Source organism: Gossypium arboreum, chromosome 1 (assembly GCF_025698485.1).
Source record: "Gossypium arboreum isolate Shixiya-1 chromosome 1, ASM2569848v2, whole genome shotgun sequence".
Classification (NCBI taxonomy): Eukaryota; Viridiplantae; Streptophyta; class Magnoliopsida; order Malvales; family Malvaceae; genus Gossypium; species Gossypium arboreum.
In genome coordinates this window covers 4,478,017-4,504,243 of record NC_069070.1, presented here as the reverse complement: position 1 = coordinate 4,504,243, position 26,227 = coordinate 4,478,017, and the positions used below count along the sequence as shown (strand labels likewise).

The window sequence follows — 26,227 nt, the reverse complement described above, 5'->3', positions numbered from 1 at the left end:
TATAGTATTTAATTGTACTAAAAAATTTTATCATACAATACTTAGCAAACAATTTTCAACATTTCAAGGTCCAAACTATTGTATCATACTTAAAAGTTGGGGATAAAATTTTTAAAATAATAATAACAATAATAATTTATCAATAAATAGGAGAGGTCCCACAATTATCGTTTTATTTGTAGAAGATCAAGAATATTTTATTCAATATGAAAACGACCTAATGATTTGACGACTAATTCCATTATCCAACAGTTGTTATAATGTTATGTGTTCATTATGATTTTAGGGTTTAAATGATTTTTTTATAGTTTCTAAATTTGTATAGTTTCTTTACAATTTATTAGATTATTATATTATTTAAAAGTTTTTATGAATTTTATAATCTTTTAAAAATTTTGAATATGCTTTTATATGTTTTATTTTTTTATAATTTATTAGAATTTTTATAAAATTTTATAATATTTATAACCTTTTATGAATTTTATATTTTTATAAGTACTCTAATTTTTCTATAATTTCTATAATTTTATGTAAATATTTATTTTTATGATATTTTTATAATTTTTATGATAAAAATATAAGATTAAATTAAAAGCGATCCCATGTCGCCACTTATTTGGTTTGTCAACTTATTTTAATGGTCAACGTGGTCAAAGACTAAAATTATTAACGAAGAGACTTAATCGATTTTTTAATTAATGAAAGGGGTTCAATTAAGTGCGAATTTAGTGCAAGGCTCAATTGATTTTTTTCCATTTTCTCTTAAAATAGCCTTTTTGTACCTATAAGCCTAAAAAAAAGCTCACAGTATCCATGCAACTAAAAAAAGTAGCGTTTTAATGAACCTGGATTTAATAAAATAATTTTAACACTAGTTTTACTTGAATTTTAAAATGTAAAAAGTAGATGAAATAAATTCATAAAAATAATAGTAAAATTTCCAAAGAGTGGAGGGACTTTTACATATTTTAACCAAAACTATTGATGCCATACATGATAGCCCCACGTAATTGGTGGTAATGAAGACATGCAAAGTAAAAGCGGGACGCAACAGTAGATATTCATTCATTTACCCTCTACTTTGAAAATTCAATGTTTATGGATGAAGAATGATGTCCCATCTCATCTCACCAACCAATTATTTCATTGACTAATGCATGAAAACAGTTTAGAGATGTTTTAGTTGAGGTAAAATAGTACTTCATGTTCTTAACTTTTTGCTTAAAATATGGAATCCAATTCAATTTCGTCAGTTTTGTACAATCCTCTTAGGTAGAAGGAATTTATGTCTGAAACAATGTAATTGCCCAAGTGAAATGCTTATACGTTGTAAGTGGATAAGAACAACCCTCGTATTCTTCTAACTCATTGTTCTTTCCACTACAATAATTTAATAACACATATATGTAATACGATAAAACACAACATTATCAACTTAAAATGTTAAAACAACGTGCATACATAGGTCGACAAGTTCAACTAATGGCCAGCAGCATCGTCACCATGCTTGAGAGCATCCATTTCTTCCCTGAATTTGGCAATAGCAGCTCTAGGTAGGGAAACCAACACCCTAGCTCCGCCTTTCATTGATTGGTCCAGTTTGCAAGGAGGCAATAAAAACACCAAATCCACGTACCCAAACATGTTCCATGGCAATGGTATCATGTTCACACATCCTTTCCATCCAAAATCTATGTCTTCCACTAGACCCAACCGTCTCCAGTCTGTTATCACCATGATTGCACCACTGGCTGCTTCAAACTTCATGTTTAGTTCCCTCAGTTTCTCGTTAATGCTCATCAAGTTCCATATATAGTCATTGTTGGTAGCAAGCTTTTTGCCCTCCTTGATTTGTTTCACAGCTTTTGTGAGCGACCCTTCATTGAGTTCCTTCCCTGTCATGGATGCATTTGCTGCGGTGAAAGCATTGCCATAGTATCCTTCAGGCAATGGTGGTTTCACAGTGCGTCTCATACCTACAGCCATGGAGAACATTGTTTTTCCATCTGGGTTCAATTTTAATGCTCTGAACCTTGCTCTCCATATATAGGCGGATAGGACCTCAAGGCTGGTCACTGTTTCATCTTTTCTTTCTTTGATCAAACTCATTTTCAAGGCTTTTATGCTGTCTTCGGTTACATAAAAGCAATCATGGACTATGTCAGTAGATGGCAGATATGGTGAAGTTGCAGACGAGGCCTTATCGAGCATATATGGAGGGATTGCTTCGATAGGTTTGGCTACCAGTAAGTGCCTATCCCATACTGGTTTAACCGAGGGCTCGTTGTTACCACTTGCAAGCTCAGCCAAGGCTTGAAAGACCTGAGCTGCACCAAAGCCATCGCAAACCGAGTGTGATAAGCTCAAAGCAATGGTGAACCCTCCACATACGAACTTGGTCACCTGCATGACTAAAGGGTGATAACCATCGTCAGATTCTGATGGGAAATCCAATGCAAATTCTTTACCAGTTTTAACGTCTATGCCGTCCAAGTAATTCAACGAAGAGAGCTTGCAATTTGCAGTTGCTACTAAGAAAGGCACCCCATCATCAGTATTGCAAGTGATTCGAAGTTTCCCATCGCTCTCCCTCTTCATCTTCCCTGCTAGTGGATAGTAAAAAACTAAGAGGTTAGAAAGAGCTTCCTTGATTATGGAAGCTGGATCTTTTATCTCTTCTCCCTTAGTACAAAAATCGGCATTTGATTGGTATACGAAAACAGTGTGGCACATGATCTCAAGGTTAAGATCATTGTCAATGGTGGAGAGAGATAGAAGGTGTGAGGGTGTTGGTTTGGAGGGTTTAACGAACACTATGTCTTTTCTATCAACTGAGAACATGATGCTACTGTGGGTTGCCATTGGAGATTTGGGAGAAAAATTCAAAGGTCTAAAGGTGAGGTTTAGATAGGTAATGGAAAATGGAAGTGCTCCATTATATAGAGAGTTTCCATATCATGGTCTTATCCATGTCCAGTACCATTATTACCAGATGACTCGTAAGATGTTAGAGATTACGACGTTGGTAATGATGGGATCTCAATGATTTTTTGTATAAAGTATACCAAGTGGACTTTGCAAAGTAGAAAAACCGCGTCAATAGATGTTGAGTGATAAGAAATTTGTTAGTTTTTTTTATACATGATAACTACAAAATCAAAAGCTGCTGGAAAAAATATCATCGACCTCATGAAAATGTTAAAATATTTCATCATTTGAAGTTTGAAGGAGTTATATGAAAATCTTGATCATTTGAACCCAGAGATGGATTCTGCTGGTCCAGCCTGCAATAGTCTTGTGTTTTGGTTCAGACTGAGATTATTAGCCAATAGCGGCAGACCATTATTAGTGGAGCATGAGCATTGATCGGAAAGATTGGATATCCCACTATAACAGGAGGCAAGTTTCCTAGAGAAAACCATTGATCACCTAATTAATTGACCCCTTACCTTCAGTATATTAATAATAATAATAATAATAAAACACATATCATTATGATACACTCGAACAAAACGAATCTAGACAAAACTAAAAACCCGAAACGTTTTAGGTTTGTTCAATACATTCCTTCAATCAGCCGGTGCCTCAAAAATTGAAAAAGTAGGGTAGCTTGTATAAAGCTCGACCAGCACGTTATGTTATTGATAAATATTCACGTTCTTGGTAAAAAGGGATTTTATTGCAAAATAACTACTGCTAAGAAGAAAAAAGAAGACGATGAAATGATGTAATCATGACCTCTCCTTGGTATCATACCCCTTTTTTTGTACTATATACTATACACGTAGACTCGTATGTGAGTGAGAGAGAGAGAGAGAGAGAGAGAGAGAGAGAGAGGATTATTTCTTCATATAAATGATGAATAAAGATAGAGCAGCTTGCCCGCAACTGCAAGCTAAGCAGCACTAAACAAAATTGTTTGCGTATTATGTTTAGCTTTAGCTAAACAGTGATGTGAAGAGTTGAGAATTACATTTATACAAACAGTACTGTAATATGACCATTATTGATGAAAACCACAAGTTAAGTTTTCAACTGTACTATGAATTGTCATGCAAAAACGACAAAGAAAAAAACCCTGAAATTCTAAGTGCTGGATCAACGTTACAGGTAAGGCTTCTAAAATAAGCCACCCCAGGGTTGAGGTTGTATAATATTAATAATGGAGCATGTTTTCTTTTTCTATGAATGAACATTGGGTAAAAGTATCGCAAGAAAGTTGTGTACCAGGTTGGTGTCCCACTCTAAAAATTCATTGCAAGAGTTGTAAGGTTGAGTGTTAAACTATTGATGCAACGTATTTTGAAACCATGGACTTAACATAGAAAAAACACCAGAACTATGATATTAGCAACTATACAGGTCCTCCAAGGTGAGGTCTTTCCAACACTGAATCCATTTGGATCTAATTATTAACAGAGATAACAGAAAGCAAAATGATGTCCAAACAGACCACTCTAGTTGCCAAAAAAAGCCAGATTTCATCTGTAAGACCATCTCCACTCTTCACCGTCAGTATCATAATCGCTATTACCATGACCAAGATAATTAGAATCGCCATTGATATCATCATAGGGATCAACTTCATATAAAAGGTCTTCATCATAGCCACTCACGCTCCCAACTTCTGAAGATTTGCTACTTCCTTCTCCTGATTGATCAGACGCTTTAGTCTCCTCATCCTCATCCTCGTCCTCTTCCTCTTCCTCTTCCTCCTCTTCGGATGTTTCATCAGGATAATCATTTCTCGGATTATCTTCGGCTGCAAACACCAAAAAAGAATATACAAGTCATACAAGCATCCTAGAATTTGGTGACAGAGAGTAGACTCTAAGATTACCATTTGAATCTTCACTATCATATTCTGACTCATATGGCACATCATAGAAATCCTCATCATCCACCTTCACCCTGAAACAAGATCATCCATCAGTTTCTAAGAGAGAGAGAGAGAGAGAGAGAGACTGCAAGAGCAGATTATACAATACTTACAGTGGGAATGGATTTGAAGCCATATCCTCCTCACCTACACCCAAGTCATTCTTCACAGTGTAGTAGTCATACACATATCCATCTGCATCTGCATGTTAAATAGAAAAGGAAATAATACATCAGATGGTCTTAAGAACATAAACAAAATATCAGCCACCCTGAAGTACTAAAGAGGAAACAAATAATACTAATTCTCTAACGAAACAGCATTGCAGCGGAAAACCAGTAAAATTGGCCCCAAAAAAACCATACATGAAAATTTCCTGTTATGAAAGATCAAAAAGAACGCCAAAAACAATAGCAGCTGAAAGGCCAAATATATTGCAGTCTATAGTAGTTATTCATAAAAGCAATTTACGATCCACAACCTTTTTCAAACATGTAAGCTCGAACATCAGCTTCAATTTCGGCAGCAGCTGCAGGGATAAACTCTCTTAATAGAGGCAAATAACTAGATAAAAGCTCGCGATCTTCCAAGGATTCCTCTCTGCAGTAAAATCAAGGCAACTTAAATCTGTTTCACAATAATTCTTTAACATATAATTTAATGAATTTTAAAACAAACTTACTCAATTTGCATGTTATTAGACTTTTCCTCAACCTCAACACGAACAACATCATAGAAATGGTACATTTCATCAACTGCCTCTTTTTTCCCTCTTCTGCTCCTCCATATTTGTTCAAAACGAGCATTTTTTGCAATTTCCTAAAACAAAAGACTTCATGAAACTACAGAAACATGAAAGTAAGAGGAAAAAAAAAAAATTTCCTTTTTTCCTGTATCACAAGATAGCTGGCTGTGTTAATTACAAACTTAGGAGCCAAATAAAGCAGTAAGCTGCTTAGCTCCGGTGTAAAATTGCACTTGATGCTGACAAACCACTTCAGATTCTCTAGAATTTGGATTAAAATAATAGTACGAACAGGTCTCTACCAGGAAAAGTGTAAGCAAACTTGAGCAGTTTGGTTTTTCTTAGCAACACTAGTCATCAAAATTTTACTTTAGTCTCAAAAAAAGCATGCATTTAACCACTCAAGGTTATGGCATCAATCTCATAGTTTCTGAAGGCCGAGAATTAAAACTACTCATAATATCAAATCATCCTAATCCCTTTTCTTTTAAAAAGGGTAAGCCTTTGCAACATTCTTGTCAGAAAATATGAAAACAAGACATAGCCAAACCAGCAGCTTGTTCCACATTAGCTTGATACATGGTCTAAAGCATTCCCAATACACCAGTAAATGTGCTTAATGGATATTCTATTATCTGTATAACTAATTATTTAAGATGGTAGTAATTTCAACTAATATACGATGACAGCGCAGGAATAAACAAGTGGAGTTTACAAGTAGGCATTAGCCCATACTTTTGACACATTTCATAAATCTAGGTTTAAACATTAAATTGAAAGGTAGACAAAGCAAAAAAAAATGCTATCAGATCAACAAAATCAGAACAAAGGATGAAAGCCATAAGATGAACACTAAAGAAAAAATTCTCAAAGATCCATAGTAAACAATAACCAGGATATCTATCTTTTCAAAATGAATAAAGGCATTTTTAGAGACATTAAACTACCTCTTGCTTTTGGATGGATTTAGATAGCTGCTCTTGTCGCTGCAGACATTAAAATCAAAAAGGACAAACATTAGGTTAAATAAAGAAGAGACAAGAATCACTAGCAGATTCAAGGAGCAACCATCATTGTGTTGCTTGAAGCGAAATAGAATGAGAGGTTACATAATTGGTTTTCTGAGGGCGCCTTCCTTCCTGACTCTTTGTATTACCCTCAGTAACATCAGCAGAATTCGGCTGTCAAAGAAACCACCGTTAGAGCTTTGTTTGCATGTTCTATGCAGAAGTACATGACAAGAAATTAATGAAAAATACCTTCAAAAAGCAGACTCTAACAAAAGCAAAGGATAAAAGAGAGCATAGTTACATTAACGGCATTTCAGCACCACTTACTATAAAAGATTGCACAATATCAACTGTAGCCTGAGAGCTTGTCAATGTATCCACATGCCGCACAAATACTTTCTTACTCTTCAACTCCTCTAATGCAAAACAACATCATTGCGTCAATTTTAGAAATTTCTAAATTATGGAGCATGCAAATTAAGAATGACCCTTGAATTTAATCGGGAAAAGAGAAACCTCTTTGGGACGATTCAGATATCGATAGTTTCTCAAAATCAGAAAAAGGGCGTTTCAAAGGTCTCTCGTTGATTTCCAGCCCTGCAACAGACAACACGAGTATTCCTTAAAGTTTCCAAATTGCATTTTAATTTATAATGGAAGCAAAAGGAAACATAAAAAAGGGTAAAGAAATGAAAGAATGCAAAGAAATGACATACAGAAAGCATCAAGACGAAACTGAGAGGCTTTGCGCTTAACCCTAACAATCACAGGCTTATCGGTCGTCGATTGAGGCGGAGTTGAAGAGCTTTCGCCGTTACTTGCCATGGGTTTTGGTTGGTTGCAAAGAGGTTAGGGTTTAAGCTTCGTTGAGGAAGAATGGGGAGGGGGTTAAGGCTTTAATTAGTCCTCTTTAACTTTCGTGTAAATTCTGAGGGCAAAGCTTTTACATGTGATGGGATATTTGAAAATTATATATTTTTCCAATAGAAATGTGTATACAATCGTTGAACTATCCAGAGATAGCAACAAAGTAGAGCTGAGGTCAATGTTGCTAAATTTATTACCTTCTTTATCGGGCTCGAGTTGAGAAAGTAAATATCAATCACTCCATATCATTTGTCTAAAAAAATTTACTCGTTTCCTTATATATTCATTTTTTAGAAGTATTGATACCAGCATTCAATAAAAAGGAGAAAGTGATTATGATTAGAGGGTCGATTCACCTATGACAAGCGAAAAATCAAAATTGGATTAGGAGGTTGAAAGAGGCGGAGGAAGATGAAAATTGCTAAGGAAACATTTAGGTTTTTCTTGGGGAGGAAAAAGAGGTTTATTTGTCTCTCGTGCTTTGGGTTATATATAGGAGGGCGCCCTTTGTTTGGTAGTGTCATGCAGCCAACAAAACGGATGGTAGGCCAACCTTGCCCGTGTGATTAGTTAGCTGGCAAGATCGTTATAGGTAAGTTATCGTTATGTGTAGTACTATGTGATGTGGTCTTGCTCTTATCTTCTTTTTGTTGAGGTTGCACGAAATTGTTATGCCTTAGTAGTTCCCATGGAGGGTCCACAGTGGATGGTCTCTAGAATGGCTTCAAGATGGCTCGAGGGGAATTCACAAATGGTTCTGGACGGAGGGGCATCACAAAGGGTATCTAGCGGAAGGTTACTCATGAGTCGCATATAGTGAGGGGTCATTACCAAGCTATCCCATGTTTCGCCTTGTGTCATTATTGGAGTAGGGGTATAACAAAAAAAAAAACCACCTCATTTGGAGTGAATCGAGTTTGGAATTCATCAAGGGAGTTCAAATTTTGACATCCTAAGCTTAGCTTAAAAATTAGTACCAAAATATATATTTTTTAAAGTTGTATTTCTTTTTGTCACAAGTGTTACCTAAACAATTCTTTCATTACACATTTTACACCAAAATGCTACACAAGATCCAACCAATAACAAACTGCCACGTCATATAAGATTTAAAAGGTTAAATCATTATTTGGGACCTGAACCTAACAACAATTCTCATATTATGGCTTGAACTAGTTTTTGGTTCAAATTATCCCTAAACTTGGTAATTGTTCTCATATTGGGGCCTAAAATAGGTAATTGTTCCCGCATTGGGGCTTAAACTTTTATTTCCTTAGTTAGTCCTTGAACTTGGCAATCATTCTTGTATTGGAGCTTGAACTTGGCAATTGTTCTAACATTGAGACTTAAATTTTAGAGTTTTCAATGAAACATCAATTGCTAACTTGGACAAAAAAAAGTTTAAGCCCCAATGTGAGAACAATTGTCAAGTTCATAAACTAACTTGAACAAAAAAAAGTTCAAACCCCAATGTGGGACTAGTTGCCAAGTTCTTGTCCCGAAAAGTGATTTACCCAAACTTTAAAAAATATTTTTTATTGTTTTATTTTTTTTCTTTTACATTATTTCACTATTTCTTTTTCTTTTTTTTTTTCTTTCTTCTTTCTTTTTAATGTTTTACAATGCACACAATACTCAAAATTCACCCTTTTAAGGTCAAGATGCAAGTTGGACCAAAAATTGGCAGAGGTATCAATCCCCAGATAAGGGTTAAACTGATTAATCAATAAATCGATACAAACCAGTTGAATCAAACTAAAAAAATTGATTGGACCAATTTTCTATATTTTTAAATATATATTTACTTTTATACATTTTTAATAATTTATTAATCGAATTGGATGAACTAATCAAACAATGAATTGATGGCTGGACCGGTTCAATTTTCATGCTAATTCTAAAACCTTAATAAAACTATGAATCCCATATTAAAGCTCATACTTTTAGAAGAAACATAAGATGAGAGAAAGAAGTGAAAAATTAATATAAAGTAAAAATTAATATAATATATAAAGAGAAAATAATGTTTTTTTCTGTAAACAATTTTAGTTGATTATATTTTTTAAATAGATTTAATAGTTTGACTAACTATTGAAGTAAGGTAACAACTTGAGAAAAAGAATGTGGTAACTTCAGTCTACAAAATGAGAAAAAAATGTATAGTTTAGATATCAATTTATAGGTTAAATTTAAAAAAAAAATTTAACAATTTAACTAACGGCTATACTAATGTAGTTTAAATACCATTTGTGACCGAAAGTAATTTAGATACCAAAATGAGAAAAAAGAATGTATAGTTTAAGTACCAACGAATTAAGCCTTTATTAAAAAATAAAGCAAAATTAATATATTAAAAGAAATAAAAGTAATATGTATTGAATTAATCATCCTAAAATGGAGAAGTTTAAACAAAATTATAATTGCTTATAGCCTCGAGAGCTTGCTTGAGCCCATAAACCCCCAAGGAAATGGGAATCAGTTTAACTTTGTGTTTCTTCTGCTATTTAGAAGAGGCTAAGAGGAACCTACCAAACCTACTCTATATATTTGCACCACTCTACATCTACCTTCTCAACTATACCAGTAAGAAATTGGGCAAATATGGGTTTTGGGCATAGCTTGGTTTTTTCGTATTGAACAAAAAATTATTAAGCCGAAATGGAAAGATTGGCAAACAAGTTCCTGACCACAATTTAGCACTCTATAACATGTATTCTAAGCCTTTTAAGTCAAAATATAGAAAAAAAAAATGCATTCTCCTATCTTAGCTGACCGGTGGTGAATCTTGTGCTATTTACCTCTGCTTCTGTGACCTTCGCATCACTTTTTTCAAGAAGTTTTCTGACTAAGCCAGAGTCTTGATTCATCTGACCCTGCACAGAATCAAATTCGCGAAGGCCGTTCTCATCATCTTGAATACAAGCTAGCAAGTATCGATCAAAATTGTTTAGGCTATTCCTCCTTTCCATTGATTCTAGCATAAATGACAGACAAACATCAAATAATGCTGAAATTTCAGTGTGTTTTATAGGCTCACTGCAGGTGCAGAAGAAGTTCGCCTAATCGGCAACTTCTCCTTCCACAGCTTCCAAGCATTCCTGACTTCATCCAACTCTGCATCGGGAATGCCTGTGTTAAAATCTAAATTTTCAACCCATTCTTCCCAGGGTGATTTGGAAGGGTCCAAAAATTTTGAAACTTGCGGCAACATTACAGATTTGTAGAACTCATCAATTGCCTTGAGGATTTCTTCTGATTCAACCATCACCAGCATTTCAGGTCTTGTTACATTACCAGGCGCCTTTCTCAATATGAATGTGTTCCCCCTCAAAATTAGAACTTCAGATGGAGCAAGGGGAAGGACAACCCGTGAGAATTTGGCTAGCGATAATGTTAGAATATCTCTTGGGAGCAATTTGCGCTTCACAGCTACGGCAGTTCCCACCATTTTGCGGATCTGGCACAATATACAGTATTTAATGTTATAAACTTTGTCAAACAGTTTGCAAAAAGTGCAGGCCACCCTAAGCTTTTGTTCTTTAAATTTCTTCAACACAATGAGGCAACCTTAAATTGCAATTACTGCTTTTAACACTTGAGGAAAATAAGCTTAATTCTAATTCTTTTTTTTTTCGGAAACATACTGCAGTAACAATAACAGGAAATATAACATGGCAACAAACGGATGCTTTCTACTTCAATGATTTAAAAAGGTTACCTGATGTAACATGAAAGACTCTCCCCATATGGAAATTTCAACATAATCAAATCCCATTGAATTCTGCAGCTTTCCGCAAGAACAGCGAAAAATTTTTCGAAAGTGGGAAGATGTTATTCTATCTGTCTCGTCAGGTTCATGTAACCATCTTGCTATAACTACCTTAGGACTTTGATCCTTCGAGCCATTGCCCTGACTGTTACAAGAGTCAACCACTGGTTCACCAAAACCACAAGACATTTCCTCATTATTTACTGAACTAGTTTCATCAATCCTTGTATCTTCCTCTACATCACTTTCCTCTATCTCGGAAGTTGATGAGCCATTATGAGATTTAGCTCTTGGTGGACGACCATTTCTGGCAGTTTGCCTAGGAGGAACTCGACTTCTGTACTTGGCTCTTTGAGTGTAATTATGGAAAGGGTGTTCACCCTAAAAAGTATCCACGATAAACAATGAGCAAGCAAATTCTAGCATAACTGAAACAGTAGACCTGAATGAGTATTAAATTAACCCCCGAAATCATAAGAAAAACACACCAGAAAATGGAATCATAGAACAATGAACTAAAGTAAACATGTTTAATATGAAGCAAAATCTTAATTGAGAAGGCAATTCTCCAGGTGAATTTTGAATTGCTCTCCATTGAAAGAAAGTAAATAATAATAAATGGCTTCATAAAAGGACAAAGATAAATGACATAATATAACTGATACCTCAAAACAGTTTAATATACTGTTGAAGTCTGATATATGACAATTAGTTTCAGCTTCAGTGAAGTGACTTTTTATTCCAATGATTTCAGCTGGTAGAAGGTAGGAATATTTCCGGAGATTACATTCCCTTCTAGGATCGAAACTCCTAAAAAAGGCGATGATACAGAAAAGAAAGGACGCTCAGAAATGAAATATTTATGTAAAATACTGAAGCAAAAATCCAAATAAACAAACTAGGCTCTCACTTTTGTGAAGGTAATATACTGAAGACTCGGATATTGTCGGGAAGATAAGAGTTAACACAATTAGCCAGGGCAACGCCACTGGGGTCTTCTTTCCAAGCATCTTCAGGTATCTCCATTTTTAAGGAGATCATTGTTGCCAAAGAGTGAACCTAAAATATCCATTGACAATACAAGTTTTAGCAGCACCAACCTCACATCGAGCACATACAAAATAATAACAAGAAGCTTACTCCTTTATCTGTTCGGCTGCTTCTGGCCCAGGCAATTTTGTGCAGATCACCATAATTACTGTCACGGATTCCCCCAGCCTTGAAAATGGCAGTTTCCAGTTCATTTTCAATAGCTACATTGCAACATTGCAATCATTAGTATGTTCAGACCCCATACTAGCTATGAAGGAAAAAAAACTGAAATGTAATGGCCTAGTGAGCACCTATAACACAATTAACAGCAACAAAAACAACAGCCAAAAATTGTGATGAAATCATGAAAAGAAAATAATGCCCACTTATAGGCTATGTAAAAAAAAGAAAAAAGAGAGGAGAAAATTGACAATAATTTTTAAATAAACAGATATATTTAATTACAATAGTGGAAGCTGCAACTTACTAGATAGCTCGTGTTCATCTCGCTGCAGTTGAAGACCTATAAATAAGGGAAAAAAACATTGGGTTTTGTTTATATAATAATGAAAAAGAAGGGGAGGTTGAAGAAGGAGCTACCTCTGTAGTCGGTGCCAACGTAGCCGACCCGCATGACAACCTTTTTCTTGCGAAAAGGTTCCCATTTGCAGGCGGAGAGAGGGAGAGGCAGCTCCTTTTCATCTACTACAGAGGACTGAGCAGTGCAAATGATTCGAAAAGGTTTTACTTTCAAAGTAGGTCTTGGCCTTGGAGTTTTCACCAGCCATGGAGCCAAGGATAGTCTCAGACAAGAAATGGCCATCGCCTTTGGCTGTGGCTGTGGCTATGGCTTTGGGGTTTTTCAGTTCGGTTACGTTTCGGGTCTAAGGCTCCAGAAACACCCAGAGACACTAACAAAGAACAAAAACAGCGGATATAGTTACTTATTGGTAAAATCACATTTCCATTCCCTCTTAATTTCAATATTGAGTAAATTGGTCTTATAAAAAAATTGCAATAATTTAATTACTGTGAATTTTTTGAATGAAATCATGTCAATTTTGAAAATAAACAAGTAAATAGAATTAATATTTTACATACATAATTTTAATTAATATAATAAATTAAACCTTTAATATTTATATATTTTATTAATTTGATCCTAATTTTAAAAATATAAAATTTTAAAAATCTAAAAAACAAAAATAATATAGAAAGAAACTTTAGCTTCAAATATATATATAGATAAAATGTGTGAAATTTGAGCGCTAAATTTATTATTATATCAACCATTATGTAAACTTGATAAAAAAGAACATTAATGTTGTGATGAAATATCCTTTGATGTTTATTTTCAAAATTCAAAAAGATCAATTTATTCCAATTCTTTTGAAAACGACCAATTTACTCGACATTAAAATTAAAAGGGATTGGAGAGCTTTTGTACCTTTCTTTTTTGTTTTTGTCGTAATAATGGTAAAATATCGGTGTCATTTACTTTTAAGGACCAATTCAGTAAATCTTATTAGGATTAATTTTGCTAAACATATTCAGATTATCACTCAATTTCAAATTGATTCTTTAAGTTTTGAAATATTTCATTTAAATTATTTAAGAATCATGATGTCAACTTGAATATCATTTTAGGTGTTTAATGTATATTCAAATTCTGGCATGGAACATAACTCTATTCACATATCGAGTGCCCTGCCAAGCTCGGTTCAAATCGAGTTCAGACAAAGACTCGTTGTCTTTGGATTGTCTTGACTTAAAGCTTAGGCGAGAGTTTTTTTCCCTCAAGTTAGCACAAATTTAAATTTAATTATAAATAATATATGAGTATTAATATAAAATTAATTGTTTGGACCACTTGACTCAAGTTGAGTTTGGATTTTTTTCTAAAAAAATATATTGCAGCGTAGCTCACTTCTTAGACATCTCTATTGAGTTATGTTTCATATTTTTTAGTTTTTCTTCATCCAGTTAAGCTCTATTTTTTAGTTTCCCACTAAAATTCTGATTAGTATAGGTTATTTTAATATTATTTGACTTACAAGTTTAGCCTATAAATAGGTCCTTTTTTCACCTTAGAAAAATAACCTAATACACATTTAGGTATTAGCTTTTATAAGCTTTCAGAGAATTTTTTGTGTTTACATTTTGAGTGTTCTTATTTCAGGTTTCGAGGTTTAGTTTTATCTCCATCTTTGTACTCTTCGTTTTTGCCGTTTTAGTGAAATTATCTTTGCCCGTGATTTTTTATCCTCTTTGGAGGGATTTTTTCACGTAAAATATTTGTGTTTGATCTTTTTAATTTTTTCTTTATTTTACTTGTTCATTGCTTAATCGTGTTTATCCCCAACAAACTGGTATCAGAGCTAGTTCGATTTCTACATTCAACTCGTTTAAAGATGACTGCAACAAGGTTTGATATTAATAAGTTCAATGCCATCACAAATTTCAATTTGTGGCAAGTTTGAATGACGACAATTTTGATTTAGGGCGATCTTGAAAATGTCATTATAGAGAAGAATCTTGCAAACATGGGTAAATTAGAATGAGATGTTAAATAAAAAGGCTCTATCCACGATTCAATTATGTCTAACAAATAATGTGTTTTAGAAGGTTTTGATGGACAAAGCGACATTCACCTTATGGAAAATGTTAGAAACTCTTGATGCGACAAAGTCTCTAACTAACCGATTAGTGTTGAAATAGCAGTTGTACACATTCCATATGAACGAAGGTGAGCACCTTAGAGATCATATCAATTAATTTATTACTCTTTTAAATGATTTAAACAATGTTGAGGTTCATATTAACGATGAATTTCAGACTATACTATTACTGTGCTATTTACTCCCTTCATACAAGTATTTTAGGGAAACCTTATTTATAACAGAGAAAATCTCTCATTCAAGAATGTAAATGATCAATCTGTTGAGTAAAGAAAAACTCAACAATAAGTTTGATTCGGATAGCAAGTTAGATAAGCAAGTCTCAGTTTTGGTAGCATCAAGGAAGAGAGACAAGAGACGTTGCTATTGTAAGAAGTTATGTCACATCAAGACAGATTGCTACAAACTACGAAATAAAAGAGCTGTTGAGAGCAATAAGAAAAATTTAGCCGGTGCTAATTTGGCCAATGATAAGGATGATGATTTCTTATTTGTGTCAACAAATGAAAACTTCGAGCTTATGTCCAAGTAGATCCTGGATTCAGAGTGTTCTTTCCACATGTGTCCCAGTAAGGACTCGTTCCCCACGTATAGTTCAGTTGAAGGTGGAGTTGTGCGCATGGGGAATGGTTCATCTAGTAAGGTAACTGGTAGTGGTACTCTTCAAATTAGGATGCATGATGAGACAATTAGGATACTATCAAATGTCAGGCACTCAAAGAAAAATCTAATCTCCTTGGAAATTTTGGACTCGAAGGGTTGTAGAATTAATATCTAGTCAAACAACATTAATATATCCCGCGCAGCTTTCATTTTGATGAAAGGTAAAAAGATTGGCAGTTTTTATGTTTTGGAAGGATCAACAGCGACCGATGAAACAAGACGTCCCTCGTTTTGATGAGAGGTTCTCTTTTGAATGCAAGTTTTGAAAAGATAGGGCATTACGTTAGTGGAAATTAGACCCGGGTCTGTTTTGATTTGGTAGTGCACAAGTCGAAGACTAGAAGACTTCTAGCTTCTAAAAACAACTTCGACTCAATAAATGTCCTGCATAGTTCGAGATAAGCCCGTGGTGGGTTTTGACAAAGATGTTGTGAAAATACAAGTTAAGATGGAGATTTGTAGAGTTATGCCTCGTATTTTTCAACTTTTATTCTCCCTATTAAACTCTATTTTCAGTTTCCCACTTAAACCCTGATTAGTGCAGATTATTTTAATATTATTTGACCTACAAATTTAGCCTATAAATCATTACACATTTAGGTATTAGTTTTTACAAGCTTTTAGAGAATTTTATGTTTATGTTTTGAGGGTTCTTATTTTGAGTTTCGGGATTTAGTTTTATCTCCATCTTTTGTACTCTTCGTTTTTACCGTTTTAGTGAAATTGTCTTTACCTATGATTTTTATCCTTTTTGGAGAGATTTTTCTACGTAAAATATTTATATTCGATCTTTTCAATTTCTTTGTTATTTTACTTGATCGTTGTTTAACCATATTTATCTCCAACAATCACTAATGAAACATATTTAAAATATGTGGATTAATGTAAATACCCTTATATATATTGTATAGATAATTTGGATTCAATGTGTTAAAAATAATAAACAATGTCAACAAAATATAAGAGAGCTATTTCTTTTTATTTTTAATAAATTAGATCCCAACCGATCATGCAATAAGTAAATATAATTGTACAAATATATTTATAATTTTATCAATAAATTTTAAATATATTCCATTTCAAATTTAAACTAACATTTATTTAGTAGAAAGAAACACTAGTACCTAGGGATTTTCAGAACTGAAAAAAGCTTTGACCAAATCCTCTTGTGAGTTTCATTTAGCTCTACATAAATCTCTGGTAGGGGAGTATAATGATATACTGAGGCAAAAAGAACTTTTCAAGTCCCTTAGATCTAGATTCCAATGGATTATAAATGGCGATTACAACATAAGAATTTTCCATTTTACCACTATGATTCGTAAAAACTCGAATAGAATTATGGTTTGTTTGATGTTTTCGTGAAGAGATATTGAGAAATTAGTCCAGGATCATTTTATTAAGCTTTTCTCTACTTCTGAGGTTTTCTTAACGGGTTTTCGAGGGGTTCTAGTTTCCACTGGCACACCTATCGGAGCCAAATATACAAATGCTTGGCATGGAAATTTCTTAGGTTGAGATAGCTAAAGCAATGTGGTTCTTTAAACCAAACAAAGCCACGAGCCCAAATGGACTGTATATTTTCTTTTACCGATGTTATTAGCCTCAGGTTAAACATAAGGTTATTGACTTGATTTTTGAAGTTTTTAATATCTCATCTATATCAGAAGCTTTAAATAAGACCTTGGCGACCTTCATACCAAAGTCCAAGCCTCTTCCATCTCTCAATTTCTACCTATTACCTTGTGTAATACGGTCTACAAGTTTATTACTAAGATTATGATAATGAGACTTAGACCCCTTCTTCACAAATTAATTTCCCCATTTCAAGGTCGTTTTGTCTCAAGCAAAAAAACTTCAAATAATGCCATTATAGTTCAGCAACTTATGCACTCCCTTAAAGAAGATGAAAGGGAAGAAATGAGTCATGGTTATTAAGTTGGATCTCAAGAAGACTTATGACAATTAGAATAGAGTTTTGTGAGGAAAATGCTTCCTTTTTCCGGTTTCCTATTAATTGGGTTAATCTTTTCTTTAGTTACATTTCTACTACTATAACCATCCTCTTTTGTGGCTCTAAACTATAAAGTTTCCATCCCTCTCGAGGCATCAGGCAAAGAGATCTCTTATCCCCTTATAAAACTATAAAGTTTCCACCCCCCTCGAGGCATCAGGCAAAGAGATCCCTTATCCCCATATATTTTTATTCTATGCATGGAATTCCTTAACCTTAAAACCATGCAGAATGTGGACTAAAAAATGTGGCTATTGATTCGTGCCTTTAAAAACGGCCTTTGATTTCCATATCTCTTGTTTGCAGATTTTTTAGAAAAATCTATCTAAAAACCTATTTGGTTGCACAGCAGAAATTTAATTTAATTTTTCTAAAAATCAAGTTGTTGTGTTATTTATAATAATAAAATTTACCAAATTATTATATATGTTTTCGGGTTAGTGGTTTTGAACGATTCTTGGTTTTCAACCACTACAATCTTCTCTGCTATTCTCAAGCCCTTGACTTACTTAAAGAGTGGGCTCTAATTCACAAACTAATCGCACAATGGAAACTTTTTTAATTTTCCAATAGAAAAAATTAATACTTTCTATGAGAAGTAAATCTAACTCGAGCTCTCATGAAAATTAATTTTATTTGAGAAAACAAAGATCATTATTTTCTGACAAACTAACTACGCTCAATGATGTGTATTTTTTTTTTTACTTAGCTTATAATCCCTATTTAAAGGGAAAATTCACAAAAATTCTACTTAAACAAGAGGAGATAAAATAATAATAAATTAATAGAAAACATAAAGCCCCATTAGCTGCCCACCTTCTCTGGGTAACCCTGGGTGCTACCCATTCTTTTTAAATAGGCTTAGTGGGCTCATTCATGTATTGTATACAATTATACATGTTATTCAATCTTTAAATTAACTCATATAAATTATTTAAAATAGTAAATTTTATTTTCAATATATTATTTAATTAATTAATTTAATTTAATTTAATTATTTCTCTCAATTAAATTATTTTTCCAATCCGATTCTAATTCGTTAAAATCATGATAACGGTATGTATTGGAATCTATGAGTAGATAAATTTAATTTTCTCATTCTATAAAACTGCGATGACTAATTAATTTAATTTTCACTTTGAACTTCAATTATTTAGTTACAAACAATCAAATAATAATCCAAATAAATTAAATTAATTTCCAAGTCATCTCTTGTTCCTTGTGAGGAAATGCATTCCTTGTGAATAGTAATACATGCAATCTATTTCTCTATTCATTGTTTTCATTTATTCAATATATCAATTCTAAAGTAGTTCATAAATGGTTATGTTGAGTTAGCAGAGAGACTGATTAGACATATATATTTAGGGCTCAAAAAAGTTATAATTAAGTTCTAACTATTTATTTATTAATTACAACATTATTGACTCTAACCAATCCACTAAAAGTACCATTACTGAATCCTCTCTTATTATATGTCATTATGAGAACAACATATAATTTTTATTATCTAATGACATTATCTGTAACGCCCCCTTTACCCGAGACCGTCGCCGGAGTCGAGCACGAGGCATTACTAAACTTATTTGAGCACTTAAACAAATTCAAACAATTTATATCACACTTTCCAGACAAGCTGTCCAACTGCGTTACAGATGCAAAAAAAATCATATCTCGAGTTACAAAACTCGAAATCTAAATCCGTAAATTTTCTTTGAATTTATACTCATATATCTACTTACTAATTTTTTTCTAGAATTTTTGGTCAAGCCAATTAGTACAGTTTATTATTTAAAATCTCCCCTATTTCAGGGTTTGACTACTCTGACCTTTGTGTATTACGAATCAGATATCTCTCTGTACAGAGCTTCAATGACTATGCCGTTTGTCTCTAATAAAACTAGACTCAATAAGGAATCTGTACATATAAAGTATGACTTCTAATTATCTTTGTAAAATTTATGGTGAATTTCCAAAGTTAGAACAGGGGATCCAGAAATTGCTCTGGCCCTATTTCACAAAAATTTAAACATCTCATAAAATATAGCTCATATACCTGTTTTGCTTCTTCCATATGAAAATAGACTCATCGAGATTCGATTCCATAATTTATTCATTATTTAATTCCATTTCTACTATTTTTAGTGATTTTCAAAGTCAAACTACTGCTACTTACGAAAACTATTTTAGTACAAATATTGTTAACTAGTTTATAACATCTTTACTTCAATTCATTCAAACTCTATACATGCCATATAAATCTTCAAACATAAAACAAAAGCTACCGAATTGATCCGGATAGTGTGCTTTGTTGTGTTGATCCGATCTACCCACTTCACTTCAAGTCAATCTACATAAAAATATTAAAACACACAATTAAGCTTATTGAAGCTTAGTAAGTTCATAGGTTAAAAGTAATGCTTACCAAACATAATATTTCCAAACAATACCAAAACATTTACTAAAGTTTCTGCGATTCACAACCATTGTTATAATAATTCACATAGTTGAGCTCAACAAGAATAACTACTCAATCTCTTTCATTTGGATCACTTCTCTTTATTTCTTATAATCAAATTAGGAAACGGCTTACGAAATTGAGTACGTCGTTGCTCAATGCCACGATTCACAACTCAGTATGGTTTTCCTCATTGAAATACCATACCTACATTTTTCAACTCGGTATGGGAAATGCCATACCTACATTTCTTAACTCGGTATGGATTTGATAATACCATACCTACATTTCACATTTCAAGATGGATAATACCATACCTACATTTCACAACTCAGTTTGATGATACCATACCTACATTTCACACTTTGCCATGGAACAACCATGGTCTTATCCATCAATTCATCACACGTCACGATACTAACGTACTCAATCCTGCTTTTCCTAATTTGCATTTCCACATTTATTCTTTCATTAACAAAATCTACACAATCCCACAACAAATTCAGTATATAATAACACATTATATACTTCAATCATTCACAAATAAACATCTAATTTCAACCATATGAACTTACCCGCTAATTTGTAGAAGATATTGAAATTTTGGGACTATTCCGCAACTTTTTCTTTTCCTCGTTCTTCTTTGGATTCTTGATCTATAATATAAAATATTTCTACTCATTAGCATTTAATTGATTTCTATTTCACTTCACAATTTATGCTGTTCAAATTTCGAAATTGCACTTTTACCCCAAAATTTACAGTTTTCACAATTTAGTCCCTACTCAATTCACCCATCAATTGAACTAATTTTTCTCAATTAACACTTTATTTTATCATTATAAACTATTTCAAAACATTTTATATTCTGAATTTCAACAGCAACCTTCAATTCACAACTTTTTCACAATTAGGTCCTAAATATCATTTCCTATCAAAATCACTTAATAAAACCACCTTAATATGAAATTAGAACTTAAATTTCATAATAATTCATCATAAAATTCCCTTATCCATCCAGGGTAACTTCCAATTTCACCCATAAAATCAAAAACTAATGAATTCTACAAGTGGACCTAATTGTAAAAGTCATAAAAACATAAAAATTATCAAGAAAAGCAAGAATTAGACTCACATGATGTAAAAATATGAAAACCAGCTTTCTCCAGACCTTCTATGGCGTTTTGGCTGAGAAATTATGAAGAAAATGTCTAGATTTTTCAATTACATCATTATTTAACTATTAACTTTTATCTATTTCCAATTTTGCCCTTGTTCACATTGTTTTCTTGCTTATTTCATACCCAAACCGTCCAGCCATTAACCTTTGGGTCTAATTGCTCTTTAAATCCATCTTTTTAAATACTTAAGCTATTTACTCACAATTTAACAAATTTTGTGCTATTTTCAATTTAATCCTTTTCAATTAATTAGCCATCCAAACGTTAAAATTTTCTAACGGAACTTTAGTACTAACTCAATGACACTCAATAAATATTTATAAAAATATTTATAGCTCAATTTTCAACTTTGAGGTCTCGATACCTTATTTTTGACCCGTTTGACCTAATAAATTCTTTTAATTCACTAATTTCACCATTTCACAAATTCTTCTAAATTCTTACTTGACTCATAAATATTAAATTACTATCTTGTTCAATCTTATTTGTCGAATTTAGTGATCTCAAATCACCATTTCCGACACCACCGAAAATTAGTAGTTATAACTCTCCCCTTTAAAAATTTCGTCCTCGAAATTTGTTACTGAAAATAGATTTGGATCTGTGATCTTATTGACTCCTCTGTTTCCCAGGTTGCCTCCTCCATACCATGTCGATGCCATAATACTTTAACCAATGGTACTCTTTTGTTCCGCAATTCCTTAACTTCACGAGCCAAAATCTTCACTGGTTCTTCTGAATAAGTCATATCTGGTTGAAGCTCAATTTCAGTATGGGGAATTACGTGTGAAGGATCTGACCTATACCGCTTTAGCATAGACACATGAAACACATTATGAATCTTCTCAAGTTCCGGAGGTAAAGCCAAACGATAAGCCACAGGACCAACCCTTTCCACAATTTCATATGGCCCTATGAATCTCGGACTTAATTTTCCCTTTTTACCAAATCGTAACACCCTTTTCCATGGTGAAACTTTTAAAATACTCGATCACCCACTGCATATTCTATGTCTCTTCGTTTTAAATCCGCATATGACTTCGACGATCCAAGCGACTTTTAGACTATCTCGAATAATCCGGACTTTCTCTTCGTTTCTCGAATCAAATCAACCCCAACTATTTTTGATTCACTCAATTCGCACCAACACAATGGAGTCTTGCATTTTCTACCATAAAGAGCCTCAAATGGTGTCATTTTATACTAGATCGATAGCTATTGTTGTAAACAAACTCACCAACGGTAAATACCTTTCCCAACTGTCACCAAACTCGAGTATATAACATCTTAACATATCTTCTAAAATTTGAATCACTCGCCTCGACCGTCCATCTGTTTGAGGATGAAATGTCAGTACTAAAATTCAATCGGTGCCTAAGGCTTCTTGCAATTTATTCTAAAATCTTAAAGTAAACCTCGGATCCCGATGCGAAATGATAGATATTGGAACTCCATGTAGTCTCACAATCTCGACACATACAATTCGCTAACTTATTAAGTGAAAAATGCATTCGACCGAATAAAGTGTCTTGACTTTGTCAATCTATCAACAATCACCCATATCGAATCTTTCTTTCTGAGTCACAGCAATCCGACACAAAATCCATTGAAATATGCTCCCACTTCCATTCGGGAATCATAATGGGTTGTAATAAACCCGTTGGCACTTGATGCTCGCTTTAATTTGCTGGAAAATCAAACATTTTGCAATAAATTCAAATTTCTCTTTTCATACCAGCCACCAATATGTCTTTTTCAGATCACCATACATTTTTGTACTACGGATGAATAGAATACATACTATTATGTGCTTGGAAAGAATATCATTCTTTAAATCGAATTATTGGGAACACAAATCCTATTATGATAGCGCAATATACCTTCATCATCAATCTTGAACTCGATTCTAAATTATCCCGAACCATTTGTCGTTTCAAGACCAATTTTGGATCTTCATTCTGCAGCTTCGAATTTGTTGAAGAAACATTGGTTTTACCTTCAATTCTACTAATACAACACCTTCTTCATTAAGAGCCAAATGAGCATTCATTGCAGAAGTGCAAACAAGGATGACTTTCGACTCAATGCATCAAGAACTACATTAGCTTTCCCGGATGATAGTCAATAACCAAATCATAGTCTTTCAGCAACTCTAACCACCGCTCTCGCATCTTAAGTTCAGTTCCTTCTGAGTCATTAAGTATTTCAAACTTTTGTGATCCGTATACATATAACACTTCTCACCATATAAATAGTGTCTCCAAATTTTTAAGGCAAAAACAATTGCAGCTAACTCAAGATCATGTGTAGGGTAATTCTTTTCATGTGGTTTTAATTGCCGTGAAGCATAAGCCACTACCTTTCCCGACTGCATTAACACACAACCCAAACCACTTAAAGATGCATCACTGTACACAACATACGGTATACCTGATTCTGGTTGAGTTAAGACTGGAGCTTCTATTAACATTTTCTTTAACTGATCAAAGCTCACGACATTCATCGAGACCACATAAACTCAACATTCTTTCGTAATAAACGAGTCATTGGTGAAGCAATCATGGAAAAATTCTTTACAAAACGGCGATAGTATCCCGCTAATCCCGAAAACTTCGCACTTCGTTACATTCTTGGTGTTTTCCAATTCACCATCTGAAACTTTACTTGGATCCACACGAATTCCTTCATTGATATAATATGACCCGTAAATCCAACCTCATGAAGCCAAAACTCACATTTACTAAATTTCGCATATAACTGCTTTTTCTCTCAACGTCGTAGTACAATTCTCAAGTCTTTGTGCATGTTCGGATTCTGTCTTTGAATAGACCAATATGTCATCAATAAATACCACCACAAATCTATCCAAATAAGACTGAAAAATTCGATTCATTAAATCCATAAATGCAGCGAGGGCATTCGTTAAACCAAAAGGCATTACCAAAAATTCGTAGTGACCATACCGAGTTCAAAAGCGATCTTTGGCACATCACACTCTTTAACCTTCAATGATAATACCCAGATCTAAGGTCTATTTTTGAGAACACTGCAGACCTTTCAGTTGATCAAACAAATCATCAATACGAGGTAATGGATATTTATTTTAATTGTTACCTTATTCAACCGCTCGTAATCAATACACAATCGCAACGAACCATCTTTCTTTTTCACAAATAAGACAAGTGCGCCCCAAGGTGATGTACTCGGTCGATGAACCCTTTATCCAATAACTCTTGCAACTGTGTCTTCAACTCTTTAACTCATTTGGTGCCATTCTATACGGTGTTATTGATATTGAGCTGCATCTTAATTACATCAATTGTGAATTCAACCTCACGATCCGGGGTAAACCGGTAATTCCTCGAAACACATCAAGAAACTCATTAACAATCGACAATTGTTCCATCTTCAATTCGAACCCGAGTATCAAGAATATAAGCTAGAAATGCTTTATTACCTTTCCGAATCAATTTTCGAGTTGTAAAAGGTGAAATAATCTCGACATCATTCTTTTTATCCCCAAACTCATTTGAAACTATTTCCCCGTCGACATTTTAAATCAATCCGGTTTCTCTACAATTCACTATGGCATCGTGTTCAATCAACCAATCCATTCCAAGAATAACATCAAATTCTCGGAAAGGTAACAACATTAAATCGCAGAGAATTCACACCTTGTATTTTCAAGTGGACAATTCCGACATATTAAATTAACCAACACACTTTGCCCTAGTGGATTAGTGACTTGCAATTCAAGGTCGGTGGACTCAACAGTCATTTTCTTTTCTGACACTAATGCAGTGCAAATATATGAATGTGTAGATCCGGGATCAATTAAAGCATATCTGTAATCATCAAAAGATAGAAATTACCAGCTATCACATCCGGAGCGAAGCTTCTTCCCTTGCCGGATAGCATATGTACGTCAGCAGTACTCTTGTCTCGATCGAGTGCAGATCTCTCGTTCCCAAATGAACAGTCCAATGAAGACTACTTTGACCCGAACGTTTACCTTTCTGAGGAGTATTTGCTTGCTTCTCCCCTTGTTCTCTATCTTCTTTTAATAATTGAGGACAGTCCCGAATAAAATGATCAGTTCCACCACATTTATAGCAAGCTCCGGCTCTTCCCCAACACTCACCAATATGAAATCTACCACAATTTTTACATCTAAGTCTCGGAATATTTTGCACACTACTAACACTAGCTGCTGGTTTCTTAGTTACTCCGACATCTTGTTGAGTCGTTTCTTGTTATTCGATCGATCCGGATTATAACAGTCGACCGAATCATCTCGAACTTTTTGCGGGAAAAGTCGAAGTTGGTCTAGAGAAACTTCTTTGGTATACCTCTTTACCTCTTCTTTCTCTTTGCATCTTTCTGTTATACACTTCTTCCATCTTTTGAGCTCGATCAGACAGAATCACAAATTCCCGAATCTCTGTACCTCCAATCATCATTCTGATTTCATCATTAAGCCCTTCTTCAAATCTAATGCACATTTCTTCCTCTGTCGGTACAACATCCCGAGCATATCTACTGAGATACACAAATTCTCTTTCATATTCGCTCTTGTTTTATTCCCTTGTCGAATATCAAGAAATTCTCTTCTTCTTATCTAAATATCTCTTTCCCACATACTTCTTCTTAAATTCGTTTTGGAAGAATTCCCTGTAAGTTTATCTGCAGTACCATCGCCTCAATGGTTTCCCACCAATTATCTGCTGCTTCTTTCAATAGCAAAACGCACATCCCAAATAGTCCTCCGGAGAACACATCATCTGCTTAAAACTCTCTCCAAACTCTTTAACCAATACTCGCTTAACCGGATCATCGTCCGATCTCCTCGAAATTCTTCACTCCAAACTTTTCGAGTTTTTCAATTGGTGTTCTTTTGCTAGATTCATCTATTAAAGGAGGAGCAACCGGGG

The 26,227-nt window shown here is 33.9% G+C and overlaps 3 protein-coding genes across 3 annotated transcripts; all 3 read right to left on the bottom strand.

Annotated features, from left to right (window-relative positions):
* Positions 1-1,355: 1,355 nt before the first annotated feature.
* LOC108482355 (spermidine coumaroyl-CoA acyltransferase) lies at positions 1,356-2,948 on the bottom strand. Its single transcript, XM_017785481.2, has one exon. It carries the CDS (start codon positions 2,860-2,862, stop codon positions 1,480-1,482), a length of 1,383 nt encoding a protein of 460 aa, XP_017640970.1. The 5' UTR covers positions 2,863-2,948; the 3' UTR covers positions 1,356-1,479.
* A 1,303-nt stretch (positions 2,949-4,251) lies between these two features.
* Positions 4,252-7,687, bottom strand: LOC108480714 (RNA-directed DNA methylation 4). Its single transcript, XM_017783791.2, has 10 exons — positions 7,351-7,687; positions 7,151-7,231; positions 6,962-7,050; positions 6,734-6,805; positions 6,572-6,610; positions 5,562-5,698; positions 5,361-5,479; positions 4,993-5,080; positions 4,841-4,911; positions 4,252-4,762 (listed from the first exon to the last, which is right to left on the bottom strand). Exons 1-10 carry the CDS (start codon positions 7,457-7,459, stop codon positions 4,482-4,484), a joined length of 1,086 nt encoding a protein of 361 aa, XP_017639280.1. The 5' UTR covers positions 7,460-7,687; the 3' UTR covers positions 4,252-4,481.
* Positions 7,688-9,821: 2,134 nt separating this feature from the next.
* On the bottom strand, positions 9,822-13,264 carry LOC108480756 (putative tRNA pseudouridine synthase). Its single transcript, XM_017783849.2, has 7 exons — positions 12,903-13,264; positions 12,790-12,825; positions 12,411-12,523; positions 12,181-12,329; positions 11,936-12,080; positions 11,220-11,651; positions 9,822-10,958 (listed from the first exon to the last, which is right to left on the bottom strand). Exons 1-7 carry the CDS (start codon positions 13,123-13,125, stop codon positions 10,527-10,529), a joined length of 1,530 nt encoding a protein of 509 aa, XP_017639338.1. The 5' UTR covers positions 13,126-13,264; the 3' UTR covers positions 9,822-10,526.
* Positions 13,265-26,227: the final 12,963 nt, after the last annotated feature.

Coding starts and splice junctions, on each gene's coding strand:
- LOC108482355 (XM_017785481.2), bottom strand. CDS start 2,862: ATGGCAACCCACAGTAGCATCATGTTCTCAGTTGATAGAAAAGACATA.
- LOC108480714 (XM_017783791.2), bottom strand. CDS start 7,459: ATGGCAAGTAACGGCGAAAGCTCTTCAACTCCGCCTCAATCGACGACC. Junction 7,051..7,150: donor ATCTGAATCGTCCCAAAGAG/GTTTCTCTTTTC, acceptor GTTTTGCATTAG/AGGAGTTGAAGAGTAAGAAA. Junction 5,480..5,561: donor TCTAATAACATGCAAATTGA/GTAAGTTTGTTT, acceptor ATTTTACTGCAG/AGAGGAATCCTTGGAAGATC.
- LOC108480756 (XM_017783849.2), bottom strand. CDS start 13,125: ATGGCCATTTCTTGTCTGAGACTATCCTTGGCTCCATGGCTGGTGAAA. Junction 12,330..12,410: donor GCAGCCGAACAGATAAAGGA/GTAAGCTTCTTG, acceptor TGGATATTTTAG/GTTCACTCTTTGGCAACAAT. Junction 11,652..11,935: donor GTATATTAAACTGTTTTGAG/GTATCAGTTATA, acceptor GATACTTTTTAG/GGTGAACACCCTTTCCATAA.